This window comes from Perca flavescens, chromosome 17 (genome assembly GCF_004354835.1).
Source record: "Perca flavescens isolate YP-PL-M2 chromosome 17, PFLA_1.0, whole genome shotgun sequence".
Classification (NCBI taxonomy): domain Eukaryota; kingdom Metazoa; phylum Chordata; class Actinopteri; order Perciformes; family Percidae; genus Perca; species Perca flavescens.
The window spans coordinates 27,214,070-27,235,949 of NC_041347.1; the positions used below are offsets into that span (position 1 = coordinate 27,214,070).

The 21,880-nt window shown below is 40.1% G+C and overlaps 1 protein-coding gene across 1 annotated transcript in view; it reads right to left on the bottom strand.

Annotated features, from left to right (window-relative positions):
• Window positions 1-16,214: 16,214 nt before the first annotated feature.
• The window catches only part of LOC114571774 (contactin-associated protein-like 4), a 69,090-nt gene continuing 63,424 nt past the window's right edge, over window positions 16,215-21,880 (bottom strand). Inside the window, 3 exon segments of the mRNA XM_028602966.1 lie at window positions 16,215-16,411; window positions 18,165-18,236; window positions 20,972-21,187. Of these exon segments, the coding sequence (XP_028458767.1) occupies window positions 16,215-16,411; window positions 18,165-18,236; window positions 20,972-21,187 (485 nt within the window).

Sequence of the window (21,880 nt, forward strand, 5' to 3'; positions counted from 1 at the left end):
ACACACACACACACGCACACACTGTAAAAACATCAAAACAAAGTGAGTCACTTTTGCCTTCTTTAGTCTCCTCTATTACTATATGCTGAACTTAGTTAAGTTATTATAAGAAGGTATATATATATTTGCATTCATGCTTGGCAACAAGGAGAAACTAATTTAGTGCTGGATTCCCCATAGATGTGTTACACGGCTGATTGCTCTGATCCCCTTTCTAATTAGCTTTTAATTACCACTGCCAACTGCACTAAACAGTAAAATCAACTTAAGCAGGTGCATCTCTACCTATCCATCAATATCACACACGCACGCACGCACGCACGCACGCACGCACGCACGCACACACACTGTAAAAAAACATCAAAACAAAGTGACAACAGCTGTGGAAAATTAAGAGCTTGTCCAACTGTGTGTGTGTGTGTGTGTTTTTGAGAACGTTGAGCACCATACAGAAGTGTGTCTCTGTATGTGTGTTGCTGAGCCTGTGTGTGTGTGTGTGTGTGTGTGTGTGTGTGTGTGTGTGGATCTAAGCAAGTGTTTCCATCAGGGATTCATAATGTGTTTGATCCCTTTTCTCTCAGAGGGAAGCGAGGCGTGTGAAAATGATAAAGGATGCGAGGAAGCACTGTAGCCAGCTTTTGACTGACGGCCGCGGCTGCCAAATCTATTGATCAAATCGATGTATCAGTTCTGAGAGTCAGATCTGAGCCACACAGGCTTTACACCAACTCTAACAGCAGCCTTTAGAGGGTCCTTCTGAGTACGTCTTGTTGTGAAACTCGACCTACCGCATGTTAAAACAACTAATTGCCTCTCACTGGAACTTTTGTTGCAATTGACTCATGGAGACAACTATGCTCATTTCAGCTATTATCTGCATTAAACTGTTGCTAATTGCAGCATTCTATATGGCCGGCGCTTTGCTCAAATATACTTGGCTAGTTAACGTCAGGCTGCTCAATTTTATTTGCAGTCGGTGCAGCGAAGTGCGCAATTTCATCCTCCCGCTAATTGTGAATGCGGGTTTTAATATTTTGAATGCCAAAAACAGAATTGTGGCCCTTATGGCACCATATGCTTTGTGATTATCCTGTCACAGCCTCAAAGGTCTTCTAATTGGAGCCGTGTGCTCCTTTTTTCAGCAAAGCACTCACACTGAAACACTTCACACATTAATGCACGGGAGATGTCAAGTGTGACAGCAGTCTAAGTGCCTGGTCACTCCAGATAGTGGCACAGCAATATTCAGTCATGCATGCTTGTGAAATGGGTGGTGCTGGAGGGTTGGCAACGTATTGACTTGTAGCGGGTCATGTCGTTGCTTTTGTTAGTTGTGAAGCTAATTCATCTGTAACAGCAAGCATCAAAGCCTCATTGCTCAGCCGAAAAGGGTTAGATAACATTTGGATATATGAAAACTGTTCCAACGAAGGTCAGCACTGTTGATATGCTTTGCAATTGGTTAAATCTGTAAATTTTCATAAAAAATCAAACCCTGGATTTAATGCTATTTATGCTATTTCTTTAGGAATACCCACTGCATGTATTTAAATTCTGTGCACGCCTCCATATAGTATTTTTTATTAGGAGTCACCATTTATGCTTTGGATTGGAATTGCCTACATGTATGCACAAGGGATTCACAGGAAACAATGCAGCATGTATTCCAGTAGCACAGTTAACTGTTCACACTCCTAACGCTAAATCAGAGCTGTATTAAATTATTGCTAAAAGAAAATGTCCTAGTGCTGCAGCTTCACATTAAAAGTATAATGTAGCTGGCGAAACACTGTGTGGCTTTTATTATGAAGCATGTACTACACAACAGTTAATGTTTCCACTAGTAACTAAACCACTGGTTTCAATCCGACAGGATTACAATTTAAACAGTATGACATTAACCAAAAGGGAACTCTGAAAGCACTACATGAAGCGGACCCACTGGGCGCGTCGATTCCGTTTAAATCAGCTGACGATGTGTTAGAAATGAGACCATAATGCATTTGTCTGTTGTTAATCCATAATGTTCAACAACTATTATTGCTTTGTCAATAAATTGCTAAATGCATTACTTCCAGCAGAGCTCTGGAGTTACTCGCAGGTGCAAAACAGAAGTGGTCTATTTAGTTCTGTTTTGGATAAATCATGCTATCCTTCATGAGGAAACAATCTACACATTTTTCAGTGGCATTTTTTTTTTAAACCTACAGGGATGAGTATGTGGCAGTCAAGATAGATGTTTAGTGGAGTATTCCTTTACACGGAAGAAACCCATTTACCTTGTAAAATTAGCTGCTTTTTTTTTTAACCGTTAAACATTAGGTAAATTATTTCCTCACTAGAATGCTTCAGGTCTGGCATGTGACCAATAATTACAATATAATTAATATAATTACAATATAGTACTTATCATATGCTTTAGGGGATAGCGGAGTGGTGTGTGTAACACAGAGACAGTAGAGGAACAGAGTTTGGGATGCTGAGGCTGACACATCAAAAGTCAGATCATGACACCTCTGTTTACAAGGAGTCAATGTGACTCTGAGACGGACTGGGCCATGACATGCAGACAGTGTCAGTGGAATTTGACAAAGTAGGAAGCTCTCAGTTGGCAGCCCACAGGGAGCAGGAAGCCATGGCGGACTGACTGCTGAGTGGGTTGCAGAGACTCAGACACACCTCAAACACTAAAGACTGAACTGAACAGAGTAATGACTGCATGTTGTGTAGTGATTCAGTACATTTGTCCACCTACACACTAATGAAAACAAAACCATGATTGTTTATCCATACTACACATTGTGCTGTAATTAATCTTTGAAAATTAATAGAAATGCTCATTTAAGGTTTATTCTAGTATTTCTTTACGTCTGTGCCAATCGTCTAATTTGCCTCTCGAACCGTCATTCCTCCAGCTGGTGTCTGCACACATTCAGCTCATATGAGAGATCCTACGGCTTGTTTTCCTCGCTTCAGAAGAAGACATTTGGTTCATGCCATTCATTTTTAGTGTGAAAAACAACATTCACAGAGCAAGATGATTCATCACAGCAAACATGAAGTGTCTAATTGGTTTTCTTTCAATTTCAGTTCCGTCATCTGACACCAACAGGAGTCCTTACCAGGAAATTAACCTCATATCACTTCAGACACAACCGTGTTTTCTTTTTTGTACTTTTTTTTATATCTGTGAGCCTCAACAGTTCATAGAAAAATGTTTTCAAAAGAGAGTAAATGTGTAGGGAAACTCAGACATCAGCAGGAATTACAAATGTAAACTGGATGTAGAGAGAATCAAACATGCACCATGTCATGGGACCTTTAAACTTTTACTCTATAATAGTTTCTGAGTGAAGTACTTTAAGGCTATGTAAGGCCTTAGAAGAAAAGGAATAATTTAACAATTTGCTTTCTTTGTGAGAGTTTGATGAAAAGATTGATACACTCAATGTTTCTGTACTAAGTATGGTACTGGAGCCAGGAGGTGATTAGCTTAGCATATCATAAAGACTGGGGAACAACTGGCCTGGCTCAAATTTGAAAAAAATCCACCCTCTAAAGCTTACTAATATAGTAAGCAATGTTATTCCAATACATTTTTTGTCAAATTCAGAGAATATCTCCTCACGGTCACCTAGCTCTCTATTTTCTGTGTGCGCTGAAAATGACAAACAGATGCAAAACAAACAGAAAAACACTATTCTAGCCAATCAGGTGGAGCTTGCAAGTAAGTGATAGGGATGGGGGAATGCAGCGGCCGGGCCAGGAGTTATCAACAGGAAGAGTTGGCAAATAAACAGCAAAAGAGAAAAAGGACTGAAGAATACAAATTTAAAAAGAAGTTGTATGACCGGGAAAGAAGGAAGAGCCATGTCAACACTGGTGAGGCGTTTCAACCATGGTTTCAACGCTGCAGAAACCTCTGTGATTTCCAAGGGGGTAAGCCTCTCTCCACAACGCATACCTCCTATGGCGCCATTTTGATGCTAACAAGCACTCACCCGCTGTTAGCATTCCATTGACTGCCATTCATTTTCACGTCACTTTGACAGTGAATAACTTTACATCTGAAGCGTTTAAAGAGTTTATTTGTCCGTTGTTTATTTCTAAAGAAACACGACAATGTATAAAAGGCTCCATTACCTTGTATCTCACGTTATGGCTCGGTAGCAGACGTTTTTGTAAAAATAGGCTAACGATTGTGTCATAACCACGCGACTTACTGTCGCATAGTAGAGGAATTACCGTATAGTACAGGAGAAGCTCGCAGGCAGTTTTGACTTACATTAGCTGTTTAAGTTTAATTACTAATGTTAACTATCATTTTAGTTAGCAATAATTAGCCTGTGCCTATGTTATCTCATTAGCTACATATAACCTACGCTCTCCGTCTCTGCAAGATTGGGAATGATTGAGATTTCTCTTGGCACACCCACCAGAAGACTTACAACTTTCAGACAGGTAGGTCACAAAACACATCCACGTCTTCAAGCTCAGTTGGAGGCTGCACAGTAACGCTCAGCCCTCACCGGAAAAGTGCTTCTAATATCCTTCACTGGCCTCCGTCCAGAGCAATGGGATCTGTTGATCCATTTATTTTACTGTCTCTGGTGATTTCAAAGGAAAGAAAACTGATGAGTCGTTATGGAGAAGTGAGTAATAATGTTACCTTCGCTGTTTCACTGTTTGCTGTATTCAACAGCTCAGTTTAACCCTTTGCGTTTGCTATTGTTTGTGATAGCTGCTCCCAACTGGCATCCTCACATCCTAGTGAGCTAAGATCGACTCGGCCGTGTTTTATTTAGTCAGCGAAGACACTAAGAGAAGTGGTCACTATGGCAATGTGCGTCAATGAATCTGAGGGGCGGTGATTCTGAAGGGGGGGTTGTACTTGTTAGGCAGTTGACTTCAAATATCAACAATCTCACTTACTGCACCTTTAAGTGTTAGGTTAAGGCAAGTGAATTAGTGACCAGTGGGGATGACATCACGCCTCTGAGCTCACCTACCTAACAGGCAAAAAGGAAGGAAGCACTCCGTACATCTTGCACTAGTGCACAACTAAATATGGTCTCCATCCATATCTACATCAAAATATACAATGATGACAGACAAGATGGGACTTCTGCCTGATGTTTGAACGCATTCTCATCAACAGGTTTGTATGATATTGTACGGAAACTTATGCACAACAATTCGTATTATAGCTTACAAATGTACAGCCCAATGGTCACTGATAAGCCTATGTGACAGTTAAGTTTACAGCCTGTGTTTTTCATATTTTAATAAATGCAGACGTTCATGATAAAATATGTCCCTCAGAAATCCTTGACAACATTCCTGAATCTGCACCAAAAACAAATCACTCCTTTTCTGACCCACAGCTGAACTTTCCAACAAATCTAATTAAAATCTGGTCACACTTTTAAGATATCCTGCTGACCAACAAACAGACTAACAGAAACAATTGGGTGTGTTATTGGGACCGAAAACAAACCCTCCTTGGAGGATATAACTGTTCAGTGTGAAACTGAGAAAATGGTTTGATGGGATTTTTTTTGTCTTTCTACCCAAAAGCAGAGGACATCTGAAAATGTGTTGATTTGCTGAATTGTTTGGCCTTTACCCTCCTGTGTCCTAACATACTGATTAACAAACATGGCAAAACTCATTTCTGACTGAAAATCTGCCCTTTCTGTTTCCAAATTAAGAAAAGCAATGAAATAACTTTTTTGGCATAATGAAAAGCCCCACTCGTCTCCGGATGAGATGGTTGAGAGTAAACAACCAAATTATGCTCACATGAATTGATTCAAATCTCGTTGTAGCTGCAGGTGCCATCTTTCTGCTGAGAGTGAATTTATTCCAACTCATTAGGATGTTGTTGGGATTTTAGTGAGAAATACATGATATATTTAAAATTAGGGTTACTTGTTTGGTGTGTACTGCTGAATATGAAATGTGGCCATATGGTAGAGGTAAAAATAAAAAGACAAAGGGAAGGTAATTCATATGCTGGATTGGATGCATATATGTGCTGGCATGGTTGCATAACAGTTGTCTTTGTCACCATGCAAAGACAATGAAGTCCCTTTCTAAAGAGGCTAATAAAAATAAAGAATTCTTCTGATGCAACAGACTTATCAAATCTTTGCTTACTGCAACTTTTCTGCATCTTATCTCGGATTCTTGTTTTAAAACTAACCTGTTCACTGATAATAATAAAAAAAAAACTCTCTCTCTGCCTCTGATCTGCAGCACTTCTATGTTTTGTCTTGATGTTTTGGAAGCCATGCAGAGTTGTGTTTGGCAAAAACTCTGGAGATTGGAATAGAAAATAAAAGGAAATGAAGCCACAGCATGGCTGAGAGATTGTGTGGGATGGTGGTTGTTGAAGTAACACAATCAGTGTGTTCATGTATTCCAACTTAATTGTGAATGAACAAAAACAACCTCCAGCAAGAGTGTTACTTTCTTCTCAATGTGCATCCAAAGGGATTCCCCCGGCTTTTCAGCCATCATGCTGGAACGGTTTATTGTTCAGATGAGGGGGAAAGACAAGCAAGAATCCCAGATGAGATTAAACTAGACTGTATGAAGGTTAGCATAGTGCAACAACCCTGGATGAGTTGTGTTTACTATCTAATATAAGACAGACAAACTAGCAGGAGATGTGAAAGGAATAGGCCCTTTTCACATGTGAAATTGATCAAATCGAATTAATTATGGTCCAGTTCTACTTAGTGTGTCACAGCCATTTCAGTAAGCCAGCACCTGCATAGCTCATACCAGGGTCCTGGCCCACCTAAATGGAACAGGTCCGTAGTTCATGTTATTAATTACACCTGTGTTTGCCCTGCAATGACATGTCAAAATGGCTGCTGATGTGAAAAGGGCCTTTTGAATCACTAGTCTTCTATATGTATTCTACAAAGTATATAAATAGTCAAATTCAACTGATACTGAATTCACAAAGTAACATACGTTGAATTTAACACTAAACATAACTTAAAATTTGGGTCCAAAGGCGGATACACAAAGAGCAAAGTGCTAACATGTACACACCCCTATCAACCTGACCATACACCTATGTTGGTGTGCAGAACATTTAAACTGTCAAATTAAACTATGTATTTTTCACAGAAAGGCTCATATTGGCTAGCTTACCAAAACATACCATCTCATTCTAAGCACTTTATCTTTAATTTATTCCTTCTACGATGCAGATTTTATCATTATATGTAGCCCCTGTCAGTGTAGTCAAATAATAGCATGACAGTCTCTGCTTGACACCAGCTTATCTCAGTGAGTACCTATAGTAAGAAAATCAAGGATGAGAGGCTGAATGTGCTGACAACTCAAAAAACAAACACCTCGCTGTAAAAACAATGTAGTGATTATATATGTTAATATAGAGAAGCACTAGGGAAAGACATTAGTGCTGAGTACAGGCAGATGTTTTAACGGCAAAGCAACTACCCATTAGATGAAGCAGAGGCGGAGGAAGATGAGGGAGGTTGACTGTGGCAGGGAGAGCAAAGTTTTCCTTTTAACCCTTAAGTTGTCCTCAGGTCAAATTTGACCCTTTTTCAAAGTTCTTAATATCAGAAATATGGGTTTCTTACAACCAAATTGCCTAAAATTAACATGAATGCATTGATGTACATACAACGTTCTTCGCAGGTAAAATGAATGATGACTTTTGGGTGTTTTATTCAATTTTATAGCATTTAAAAAAAAAAATCCTTATGGGTCAAAATGTAAGACCCGGAGAGACATTTTTGTTCAAATGCACAACAAGTTAATGGTCGACAAGAAGACAACACAAGGGTTAACAGTGAGGAGATGACTGTTTCCTCAGAGGGAAGACACTTAATTTATCCTAAAGGACGATGAGGCGTGTCCATACACACACAGGAAAACTCTGAGGCCATATTTCCTTCAGGCGTTCTGAGGTGTCAATAAAGACTCAGAGGCTCCTTTTTTTGATTTGCTGGAATCTGTCACTGTCCTGCAGAGTTCAAGGATTGGGATCAACAGTAATCCATCTCTGCCTTGGCTCTCTGGACACTTGGCTCTGACATTGAGCCATAAACAGCATTACTGATGTATTATAGCAACTGAGACTGAATAATTACACAGAAGAGGAGAGGACCTTTAGCGCACAGCCTGGCACGCTCACGGATGGCTATAAATATGGATAGAGAGGTGTGATTTGAACCATCGCAAAACTGATTATGTGCCGAGAGATAAACACTGTGTGGGTGGCCATTATGACTGAGCTGGAACACCAGCTCGGGTGGTATCCAAGCAGAGCTGTCACTCTGAACCTCATCCGTGTTTAATGAATATGTACATGGCTGCAAATGTGTTATGTTAAACACACAAGCAGTGATGACTGTGGTGTGAATACAACAATGTGCAAGATGGTTTGGATGTGTAAACTATGCTTAGGCAGAGGTGTTTCGCCTGCCCAAGCAGATTACAGTTTGAAATGTGACGATGTGAGAAATTCATGCCATTAAACAACATCACAAGTCAGCGAAAAAAACAAACAGGAGTGCATTAAAGTGAAGTTTCCTTTTCTCTATAAGCAATCCAAATTGTGAAATATGCTTCTTCCAGCTGAACTGTGGAGCTATGTGAAGTTGACAGCGTAACATATAAGTGGTGTAGGCCTATTTAGCTCTGAGTGTTGGAAACATTTGGATTCTTGTTGTAAAAGTGGTTTGACATTTTTCTTGTGTTTATATGACAGCAAATCCGAGTCAGATAAGGGGTTTGATAAAGCCTCTGAAGACCCACACAGGTCTTTTAAGATATTCTGGCTGATTAGAGCTCTGCTCAGGTCTAAGGTTGGCCAGAGATTTGACGGGAATTTATTATCACAAATTTCATCTACCAATAAGAATGATAAAGTTGTCATTTGTCCTGCCCTTACAGGTGCAACAAGGCTAACAGGAGACAAAGGCAGAGGTCAATCAATCAGAGTATAAACACCCACACAGTCCTGGGAAGAGGTCCAGTCAACCAGAATAACTAAAAAACAGCGGTGTGGGTGTCCAGAGGCCTGTACTACGAAGCAGGATTTGGCGTTAACGAGCTAATTTAAGGCTCAACCCAGGATTTTCTGTACTACGAAGGTGGATCAGTTGTTATCGGGTTCAATCGCCGTGGTAACTCATGCTGAACACCTAACCTGGTCGGGAGCAGGTTAAGTTGGAGATCAGAGATCAACCGGTGTAAAAGCACCGCCTACTGACCAATCAATAGGTCGATTGATAACGGCGTCACCGTTCTTAAAGAAGATCAGGCGGAGCTCAGTGCAGAGAGAGAGAGGGGGAGAGAGGGGTGCGCTCATAAAAGTTAAAACATTTAGAGACCAACAACCCTGTTAACATGGGTATTTTTATGAAATATAGCCTATATATTTTAATGGGAGGAATTAGGCTACATATTGGCTTCTTGAGCCGTGTCGCGCCAATCGCACATCGGTTTGAATTATGTTTTTATATTTTTTATTTGCGCTCACGATCGCTTACCACTGCCAGGGTTGCAACTGAAATAAAAGGCTAAAGCAACGACAGTTTATGGAAAGCCCAAGTGTAATTATGGTTAGATCTTGGTCCTGACTGATGGGGAAGTGATATTGGAGTTGTGATTTAAACATCTACAGCGTCGGCTATTTTTTTTTTGTTGCCATCTTTCCTTCCTGTTTTAGGAAGCAGCGACTGTATTGCGTTTTGCCTGGAAAACCGAGTCTGTGTCCTTCATATTCATGTAGAATTATAATTTGCTCTCCTTATACATAACATGCGGCTCTGGTAGATGTTTGCGATTGGTCGTGGTGCCCAAACACCGCCTCTTTTATGTGAACGCGCGCATCTCTAGATTGGACAAACCTGGATTGATTGAACTAGTTGATAACCACCTTCGTGACACCGGTTATCCGGGACCACAGTTGTTAGGGTTAGTGAAGCCGGATTACTGAAAGAAATCCAGGACATGTTGATCTTGCATCGTAGTACAGGCCTCAGGGCCTTTAATTAAATACACAAAGCAGTGAGGTCCATGCTGACAGAGAGGTATATTTAGGATTCAGAAAATCAGGTGATGGAAGTCAGGTGTGTCAGCTGAGGCAGGTGAAGTGAGTGCCTCCCTGATGAGAACTTCATTATGCTAGTTTGTAGGGCTGCCTCAGCTGGCTATAGTCCATCCCAGAGCCTTTTGATCAAACAAAAAGAGTACCAACATTTGAGCACAGGGGGATCCAGGGGATGACCTCTCATATGCAGATATGGATGTCTGCCGGAGCCTCACTGCTGCGTTTGGCCCCTAAGGGCCTCAAAGTGGGCTGAAAAAATGTTTTCGATCAAACATTCAAGTACCATCTCAAACCAATCTGATATGAACAGGTAGGTCACACAGAGCACTGAATGGCCCCTGATTACTAATATCTGCTGCAGAAATAAAGAAAAAATAATGTGAAACTAAATGTAAGACACTAATATTCTTATGCAGCCACTGATGAGAGACTCTAAATCCACTTGTTGGATGAAAACAGAATAGAAGCTTTTTAAAGACAAAACAATGAACTCTATCTTAGACACAGCATGTCCAAATGGGCTAATTCTTCTGCAGCTTTCAAACATCTTTGTTGGCTAAGCTACAGCGAGCTGTTTGACAAAATGTATGTATAAAAGTCATCTGGGCCTAAACAAATCCATTTTCCAATCCAAAAAATGAATAATCTTTTATTCATTTCTCCCAGGTAACCACAAACACTTCCTTTAAACCTCCATCTTTAATTCATTACATGAAAATATGTATCCTGCTTCTTTCTGGGTGCATGCATTATCCTTTTGCAGAGTGGTTTTGCATCTTTAAATACATTTTGAACAATGAATAATGAAAGAGAAAATATGGCTTAAATGTCAGTCTGTGATGCTGTTGTGCAAATCATCCAACAAAAAACAGACATTAACATTCCAAGCTTTAAAAAAAAAAGAATATAATGTAACTTGACTCAATGTTCTAACATTCAGCAATTTTAGGTTTTTACTTTTCTATTCAGGTTCTAATCTGCGCCATGAAATTACCAAGTTCTTCTCTGGGGACTACCAACGTTAAACTTCACAATAATATACTGCATTCATGTTTTACTTATAGTGAACAATATCTGGCAGAAAGTCTTCTTTAGTATTTTAGAAACAGACTATTTTAGAAACTAGAGACAAAATATTGCGAAACTGAATGTAAGAAAAATGTTTATGCAGCCACTGATGAGAGACTCTAAATCCACTTTTTGGATGAAAACAGACTTTCTGAACACAGATAGAATGAACTCCATCTCATCTTCTGAGAGTCTGTGGTGAAAAGCTGTCCTCTAGAATTGTTATTATGGCATTGCAGATTAGCCCAACATCCTCTGGGTGTTTGTTCTTCATCAGCTTTCTCAGCATTATCTCAATTTAGGAGTTATAGGCAGCGAAGCACCTAATGTTCTGAGAGAAACTGCATTAAACTCACACATATTTCCAACAGACCAGCGGCAGTTTGGGATTAATCCACAGTAGATAGTTGTTATTTCAGACGGGCCAGCTAAATTAACCCTGAATAAGCGCTCTCATTTTACAATCATCATGGCGTGAGAAAGAATTGTGATGTAGACAGGTGAGACGGGACACAGAGTCCCAACAAACAGCACATAGATGCAGGAGCTGAAGTTCCATTTCTTTCTGTTATCTTCCCCTATGTCAACCCGTTCTCACTCCTAACTCGTAAAATACGGACGCTTGGTCAGCGGCTCTCAGCCTCAGATATGACGCAAAAAGCACCCTTCAGCCTGTGTGTAGAACGCACCGCGGCGCGTGAAGATGATGTAGTAGTAGTTGAGAACGACAACAGTAGCGGAAATTCTGGGAGGGTGGTTGGGGTGGTGGATGGGTCAAACCTGTACCTGTTCTTGTGAAACCTGACAAACATAAATCAATAAATATCTGTTTGGGGATTATCAAAATAGTGGTTATTGGTTGGTGTTGAAGTTGGTAAAAAGATGACGGTGTAAAAAATAGAAAATAAGATTAATAATAAATTAAATTGTGAAAAATGTAGCCAGGTGAAAATAGGTGTGTACCCTATACCTGGCAAATTGAGGCATTGTTGTTAATAATAATAATTTAATATGTGGTTCGTATTTGTGATATGTTGCTGCTGTGCAGCGTGCACCATGGGAAATGTGAGATGAAAGGAAAGAGGAGGAGGGAGAGGAGAGGGTTGACAGCCATACTGTGATATCTGGTGTGGTGTAGGTGGGTAACTATCAGTGTTACTGCTTTGAATAAAGTTGCAAAACAAAAGCATCCAGTGACAACTAGAACTGCGAAAAGGTTCCTGTGATTTAGGTGTCATGTGGTCACACTTTGGTCTTTCTCAACTGACATCTGCTGCGGCCGAGAAAAAAAAAGAAAAGAAAAGAAAAAAGTTGTCATGAGCTAAATTTGACTCAGTGGGAGTTTCGCTTCAGCAGTCCAACCTGTGGCCTGCATGCTGCTGACCCCTGACGACTGCACTGTCAGTGTGCAAACGTGGGCGGTCCACATGCTGTCAGCGGGGGGGCCTTTTTAACAGCACCGGCCAGCTGACACGAGGGACAGCGGGATCTTGGCTGTGACACGGCCAGCAGCAGCAGCAGCACACAGCTGAGAAGTCTTTCAACATCAATAAATGTCACATTGATATTCTGGATGCATTTCCCTGCATGATTATGATGGATGCACCGGCGATACAGAGCCAGAGGTCTGTGCTGTCGTTTACAATCAGGTGGTTTTTGAAGCTGTGTCTGTTTGTGCTGCTGCAGTCCGATGGGATCTCTAATCAGATAGCAGGCGGCTGTTAATTATCCAGATCGCATTTTGTTTGTAGAACACCACATCAAAAAAGCTCTTCTCTTCTGTTCATCACTTCTTTATTAAATACAGTTTTAGTTATTTAAGACTGACACCTGTATTGACTGAGCGGAATGTAAAAGATGGCTGTGCAATGCATATGTCCACGAACTTTTTCAAGGAAAGTATGAGTTTTTAGTTTCTTAAAGGTGCTTTAAGCGATGTTGGGTGATGTCACTGCCACTTGTTGTCGAAGTATTGTCAAACAAAACGGAGGCAAGCTCGCCCCTCCCTCCTCCTCCTGTCCCCTCTCCCTTTCTTCCACGCACTAACCCCCCACCCCCAAATCCTTCTTGTCGGTTATTGGCTAGAACACTGTTATGTTTGGTGGTGCAGGTTGGCGCAGTTTGTTTTTGTTGCCATTTGTGGAGCCTGGGCTGTCTACAGAGACCGCTTTTTTTTTTTTTTTACAGTGTGTTCAGGGGACAGGGAGCTCGCGGATAGTGTGGAGATGTTTGCTGTATGTGACAAAAAAATATTGTAGCCTAAAAAACGTGTGACATCGCTTAGAGCACCTTTAAGTATCTACTTTTAAAAACCTCCATTTAACACAGGATATGTTTGCGCCCTAATGAGACACTTCCATTATTCATTTGACTGGACCTCTGGTTTGCTCAAGTGCGTCTCTCTCAAAATTAACCCTAAAACTAGAGTACTCTACTACACAGTCCTGAAATTTCCACCACAACCAGACCATTAACATATTTTTGAGCAGCTTTAGTTAACCAACCGTCACTCACACACAAATAAAACCTTTAAATCTCTCTCCACGGATAAGACATACCCTAAAACAACACTGCTTCATGAAAGAAAACTGACTCACATCACAGAAAAGTTTAGTTTTACCAAGCAGTTGCCTGCTGTTTTTTTGTGATGCCTAAAGGCAGATTCACAAATCTTCTCAGAGTCTTTGCTGAAAGGTTAAATCCAGAACAGAAACTTGACAACCTGACAAATTGCAGAAGGCCTGAACTTCTGTCTTACTGATTTTACTCTTCATCTTTTCCTTTATGAATGACCATAAAACACACACGTACATATGTTGAAGTGTTACCCATATGTTTGTATGCAGGGCTTGGGGTTGGACAGGGGATGCAGAATGGTGCACGTGTAATGAAGCAAAACAAGGACAAAACCATAGTATTGTAATCAATGTATCATTGTAATCTTATCGGGTAACATTTAATGTTTAATACTCATATTTACACCACATTTTAGCCCCAACCTAACGCGGTCTGGGAGTATGCCAATGAAAATGGGCCACAACTCAGTTTAAAATTGTTGCAGAACTCTATTTAAACATAACACAAGCCTTTTTTTTTTTTTGCCCTGGCCCCTTTCAGAATCTGTTCTCTCCTGTTTCATTGCCATATAATAACTCCTCCTTTGTTTCGCCTAACAAATGAAGCCCACATTTCTGATTTGTCAGTTTTCCTATTGCAGTCTAATTTTAATAATCAGAATTATGGCATCACATTGTCACATAATTCAGATTTAGTTGGAAAAACATAATGTTCATATAATTGTCCTCACTTGGAATAACAGAGGTGATGATCTTGACTTATGATCTGAATTGGTGCTGCAGCAGGTGTCATTACAACACGTCCTCTTGTTGTTCTCCCTAATGAGGGGTTATTAGAAGCATGTAAATAATACCTGCTGACAACCACGCAGTCAGAGTCCGTCTGTCTGTGTGTGTGTGTGTGTGTTATCATTTCAGCCCCTAGCCTGTGACAAGAATAAGCACGACTTCTCCAGCACATGAACAAAGGAGCAGAAGGTGAAGTTATTTCCTCTCTGCAGACATATGCATTTTAATATCTATCAGAAATGTGACACTGTGAAGAATAGACCCATCAATAGCAACTTGGGGGCATTATATTTTGTGATGAAAAAGTGGCTTATTCCAATAAAATATTAAAAATCTGGTCACAGCACAGCATTTAAGTGGAAATATGGACTTTGGAGTTTTTCAAACTTCAAAATCCAGTCCTTTGCTTAAAGCTGGGGTACGCAGTTTTCTGAAAAACGCAAAACAAATGCCAGAATTTGAAAAAAATAGCCCACTGCCTGCAGCTCTCTCCTCTGTCCTAAACCCCTCCCTGGCTGTCAACCCTCTCCTCTCCCTCTAGTGACCTGCTCAAGTGTAAAAGGGAGGGGTAAGGGGAAAAAAGTAATTTTAAAGGTAGTTTTAGGGTTCTTGGTTGGGAGGGGAGCAACAATAGGGAACCGAGGAGACAGACTACTATGCAGAGTTTAACACGTTTATTTAATAAAACACATAAAAGCCTAATGCATTCAAAAACATCTAAAACACAGATACAGTAAAAGTCTTTGAATAAAAAGGGGGATTGAAATGTGTTTGTGTTTTGTTTAAGTGGTTTCAACGCCAGTCGACTCCCGTGTGCTGTAGTCGCTGTCGAGTCCAACATTCGCCAGCTCTGCCGTAAGCTAAGGAGAGGAGAGAGTTGCGGCAGTAACTTCTCCTTAAAACATAAAATATTTTAGTTGGAATGGTGTTGGGAACAGAAAGTCCACAGTAACTTCATCTGTCTCAATACCTTTACTATTCAGAACTACATAGAGAGCTGGAGGCAGGAGATCCAGAGGAAGAAAGGAATATAAAGCAAAAGGAATATAAAAGTAAAAATTCATCTGAGTTAAGTTTCTCTTGAAGCTGCAATGTAATGACAGAGAATCATGGTGAGATAAACCTTTTGCGAAAATGAGAAATGTGAACGGATACACTTTGCTTTGCCATACTTAATAAAGAAGGTGCAAAAAAAAAAAGAAAAAAAACATCCAATGAAAAAACATGAAAACAAGTGGAAATTCAAATAACTAGGCTCTCTCACTCAAAACAGCAAACATTCATTATCCATGTTGGAAAATGTATTTAAATCACCTCGGACCCATGAAAAATACAGTTCCTCATTTAATCATTTCAAACATTTCAATAGGACAGAGAAAGGACTGATTGGTAGTAATTGATCGTTTTAAGATTTACGTCATTAAATATTAACAATTCTACTGACAGTATTGATGTATTATAAATTCAACACTTTGTTCCATGTGCATCTATATACAGTCTTTACAAAAATACAACCACAGAAGCAAAAAAAAAAAAAAAAAAAGACAGAACATGAGTGTATTAGTTCTGTTTGTGTCTTCCTGTTGAGCCTCTGCTCGGGCTCAGTTTGTAGTGTAAAGCACTGAGGCTTGGCAAGGCATCTCTGTCCCTCCTCAGCTCCGAATCTCCATCTAAACCTAAATAAAATATTCTTTCTGGTTCTCGCTCGGACCGTTCTGTGAGCTGGTCTGGCTGCTGAACGCCAGCTCCGGGCTGTCTTCTGGCTTTACTGTCTTTACTTCCTGGCTCTGACACGTCCTTTTCCTCCTGTAGAGGACACGGGCCATTATGGCTAATGCAGACACGGTCACAAAGATCACCACCGCTATGACACCTGCAAAGCAGAGGAAATGACAAGTTATAGCGGCTCAGCAGCGGTTGCCAGACCTTCCTCCCCAGCGCTGCGGATGAGGGTCTGGCTGGTCCACACAGCATTCCAGGATGGGAGAAAAATGTGCTCTGGTTTATTGGCATTTTTTAACCAATCGTTTTGGGCGGTGCTAAGCGCTGGACGGAGCAATGGCGCCTCTGCAAAATAGCCTCGGGAAGGAACTTGTCTTATTTGAACATTTGTATGTTCAAAAGTTGTTTTAGTCGTGCAACAGAAAACTAAGATTGGACAGATAGTCTTGCTAGCTGTCTGGATTTACAGAGACCTGAGGAGCAGCTAACCATAGTCCTCATAAATCCACCGGAGTTTAGAATTCCAACACAAAGAAAACGGAAGGTGATGGACATCTACAACGGCTATTTTGCAGAGGCGCCGTTGCTCCGTCCGCCCCTTAGCACCGCCCAAGACGATTGTGATTGGTTTAAAGAAATGCCAATAAACCAGAGCACGTAACTTTCTCCCATCCCGGAATGCTGTGTGGACCAGCCAGACCCTCCTCCGCAGCGCTGTGGAGGAAGGTCTGACAAACGAGACTATAGCAGTGGTAACGTGGGCTCTCTTTACTCACATGTAGGTCTGAAATAATATTGTTTGAGAGTGGACTAATTAGGATTTTTTGAGACTAATCAACAGAAAAAAAGACTTTCTTCACAGTGAAAAATTATCTACAACATTGGACTGTTAGATACAAATACAAAACAACAACTGATTGCACAAGGATTTAGCCCTTAAAGTCAATATTTAAAAAAAACAATTGGTTTAACAATGACAGTAATGATAAGGGTGAGGTGAATTAGAGAGGAAAATGTCTTCAAAATAAAAGCCTTCCCATACAACAAATGTATGTCATATGATATCCTTTTAAAAGGGTTCAACTACCTCAAGCAAGAATAAAAAGTTGTTTATTTTGAAAATTGAGTGTAACTTACACAGGCAGAGGAGTAGATAGTTGCTGTAAATTCCCTGCTAAATAATGTATGTTTCATACAGTAGCTAATTTGATAACTGTGAGGTCTATCTGAAGTCTCATTTATGCATTTACATGATGACAGTTGTCCCTTACATACTGTATACGTTAGGATATTTTAGCATGCAGGTATTATATTATAATTGAATGCTCTGTGACTTTATAAACCTTTTAAAATTTAAGAGATTAGATCTGAAGAACCACATTGGAGATGAAACATTACATTAGGATAAAAAAGATTAGATTAGATTGCTTTCGCTCCATCATTAGTGGTGCAGTCAGCCCATTTACCCCAGGCTCTCAGAGCAATTTCAGCTAAGGTCTACACCGGTGTTAGCAAAAAAAAAAAAAGAAAAGTACAAAGTATAAAGTAATTTGTATTCCAATTGGTTTCCTTTGTGGCACGGTCATGCTGTTTGAGGGACAACCCAGGGCTTTCATTCAAACTAACTAACTGTTACACAGCATGCACATTTCATGAAAACGCTCCAAACCAATACATATTTCAAAAGAAAGGAAAAGTCTACACAAAACTCAAAATTTCAAATATACACATTGAAATTTGCAATATAACTCTTGAATTGTATCCACCATCTCACTGTCAGGTCGAACTGTATCTTAACTGAGCTCTTGTACATCATGTCATCTCTGCTTGCTTTGCAAACAGTTTCAGTCTCATGATTGAGGATAATGGCAGCGTGACAGTGAAAAACGTTGCTGCTGCAGTACCTCCAATCAGAGCTGAGTCACTCCTGGTGGCATTCACCAAAGGCTGACCTGTTCCCACTGATCCAGACTGGCCTGCAGCACAGAAACACGGAAGAAAGATAAAAGGACAGACGGAGATGCAGAAGTGAAGTGAGAAAGGAAAGAAAAGAGAGGACAAATGCAGAGGAAGTATCACACACGGGAATACAAAGAGTGATGAGTAGGAAAAAGAAGAAATGGTGAGCAGATGAGAAGAAAAGAAAAAAGAGAGAGGAGCAAGGAGGTCATTTGTGAAGTGAAAAATAGAAATGGAGAAATGCTCAACAGAGACATAACAGGAATCATATACAGTCATATACCATCAGTCTGAGCAGATAAGGCGTAATGGATACCACAGCACACCTCCACACAATTTTCTGCATGAGTAACCACAAGGGAAAGATATGGTAAAGGAAACTCTTCCCTGGTCTGCATTAATTTCCTCATCTAGTGACCATTAACCCAGTGTCTTTACATCATTAGACACCCAAAGGTCCCATTGTAAAGTTTGAGAGGCAGCACCCACACAGAAAGCTTACGCCTACAATAACCTCAATACTGTTTATTAATTTAAACCCCTTGAGAAAGAGGATGCTCTAATTGTAGGAATTTACATTCAATATGGAGCTAGAGTGTCAGTGCAGCCAGCCAAAGGTTTCTAAGGAAACATTATGAAGCCTGGGGTTTGGGTTTGCTACTTTCTGACCATTATCCTCTCACTCATTAAATCCGAAATGCATGCAACAATTAGAACCTTAGTACAGGAAACACATCTCCAAACACACCCCTTCTTTAACTACAAATCTCTACATTTGACATTATTTTTTAAACAACTTTTAGATTGATTTCCTGTGTTCCCTTTTGTTATCCATTTGTGTTCGTCATTCGTTTATCCACTGTGGAAATCAATGTGCAGACATTCCACACACACACACACACACACACACACACACACATACACACACACTTAGATTTGAGTCTGCATTGTAAAAATGAACACCGCATTTATGTTGATGAGCTAGCCTAAAGTGTAAAATTTCCAGTATGGTTCTAGGCAAGGCAAGGCAGCTTTATTTGTATAGCACATTTCAGCAACAGGGCAATTCAAAGTGCTTTACATAAAACATTAAAGAGCATAGCGGACCTACAGGTTTCTGGGAGTTTGTTCCAAATATGTGGAGCATAAAAACTGAACGCTGCTTCCCCCTGTTTAGTTCTGACTCTGGGGACAACAAGTAGACCTGTCCCAGACGACCTGAGAGGTCTGGGTGGGTCATAATGTAGTAGCAGATCAGAAATGTATTTTGGCCCTAAACCGTTTAGTGATTTATAAACCAGTAAAAGTATTTTGAAATCAATTCTTTGAGGCACTGGAAGCCAGTGTAGAGACTTCAGTACTGGAGTGATGTGATCCACTTTCTTGGTTTTAGTGAGGACTCGAGCAGCAGCGTTTTGAATCAGCTGCAGCTGTCTGATTGATTTTTTAGGGAGACCTGTAAAGACACCGTTACAGTAGTCAAGTCTACTGAAGATAAAAGCATGGAAAAGTTTTTCCAGATTCTGCTGAGACATAAGCCCTTTAACCCTTGATATATTTTTAAGGTGATAATAGGCTGATTTTTTAATTATGTTAATGTCGCTTTTAAAATTTAGGTCTGAGTCCATGACTACACCAAGATTTCTTGCTTTGTCTGTTGTTTTTAACATTGTCGTTTGAAGCTGAGCGCTGACTTTCAAATCGTTCCTCTTTTGCTCCAAAAACAACCACTTCCGTTTTTTCTTCATTTAATTTAAGAAAGTTCTGGCACATCCAATCATTAATATTTTCAATGCACATATTTAATTGTTGTATTGGGCTATAGTTCCCTGGCGATAAGGTTATGTAAATTTGTGTGTCATCCGCATAACTATGGTAACTTATTTTGTTGTTTTCCATAATCTGAGCCAGTGGAAGCATGTAGATGTTGAACAGAAGAGGCCCCAGAACTGAGCCTTGGGGAACTCCGCACGTCATATTTGTATGCTCAGATGTATAATTACCTATAGACACGAAGTAGTCCCTATTCTTTAAATAGGATTCAAACCACTTTAGTACTGAGCCAGAAAGACCAACCCAGTTTTCCAATCGGTCAAGCAATATGTCATGGTCTACCGTATCAAATGCAGCACTGAGATCAAGTAATACTAAGACTGGAATTTTGCCATTATCGGTTCTACTAACAAAGGATAGTTTTCCTCAATACCTGCATTAAAAAAAAAAAGAAAAAAAGAAGAAAAATATCGTGAGAGAATACTGAATAAAGCTTATGCCCAACAACTGTTCAATCTACAGACAAAACTTTAACTTTTCTCTTATAAGTGTTAAAGTTGAACTTTAAATTTTTGTCACTTTTTGTGGAAGGAAATATAAAGTGAGTATGATTCTGCAGCTGCTGTGCGATAATACATTTTAAAAGAGGATACAAAACGTTTTTGGACATACGGTGTGTGAGGACAAAGAGTCAAAGTTTTAATCCTCTGCGTCAATGTTTTTCCATTGCAGATATTGACATTTGAGAATTGGGATTGCTGAGAGAAGCACTATGAATTTGTTTCTGTCAAATTATTTGTTATCTGTCCTTTTATAACTTTTAACATTTGGGAAGTTATGTTATTCCAACTACAGTGTAATAAATCAAATAAGGATTTTTTCCACATATCACACACACTTGAAATTACGTAATTAAGTATAAATGGAGCCTAAGGTGGTGAAAATGCCAATTTTTACCAAAACAACAATTTCCTCTGACCTGATAGGTGGTGTGTCGTTTCCACTGCATAGGGATTGGCTGAAGTGGAGCCACAAATGGACTGGACCAGTGGGCCGGTAACGATGACGGGGCTGGGGACTGGGTGGAGCAGAGCAGCTTTCAGTGGGCTGATGGAGTTAAAGAGGACAGCCGACAGACAGCCTGTGAAACCTAGAGAGGCAAGCCGAGACAGCTCCGGATCCAACTCACCAGAGTCTGGAGAGAAAGAGAAAAATATATTATGTATCATGTGAAACATTTAGTACTACTCTGATTTGACCTCAGAAACCTTGATCCATATATCAATTGCTGAATCAAAGTATGCCGATAAAGAAAAGCATAACTTTTTATAGTGGGTTTGCAATGGCAGTGCTACACCTGGGTCAGGGAAGTCCCACAGCCTCTCATCTTATTAACACCCTATTTCTTAGTCTGTCTCTGAAGGCACTCTTCTGAAAGAGCATAACTAGGTCATGACAAAGTAAATTACAGTGGGGCTGTGTCTCTGTTTCATGTCTGAGGCACACCAGGCAAAAGGAAACAAGAGCAGAGGTATTTTGGTAGAAAAGTCTTTCATGCTTAGATGTTAAACTGTTCAGGCCGACTCCCTGGTTTAGTCGGATTTCATATAATGCAGTGGCCAAATAATCAGTATCTGCTTTTATCACCTCCAAACATTGTTCCAACATTTATTGTGACCTGTGTCACATTTTCTTGGCCATCAGCTCTGTAGAGGGCCATATTGGTCTGTTTGTTGATATCTATGGTCCCCGGAGGATGAATCCTACTGACTTTGGTAATTCCCTGACTTTGCTCTAGCCACCATGAGGTTTACATTTGTGGTCATGAGTGAAATGTCTCAACAACTATTGGATTAGTGGCCATGGAATTTGCACACATTCATGGTCC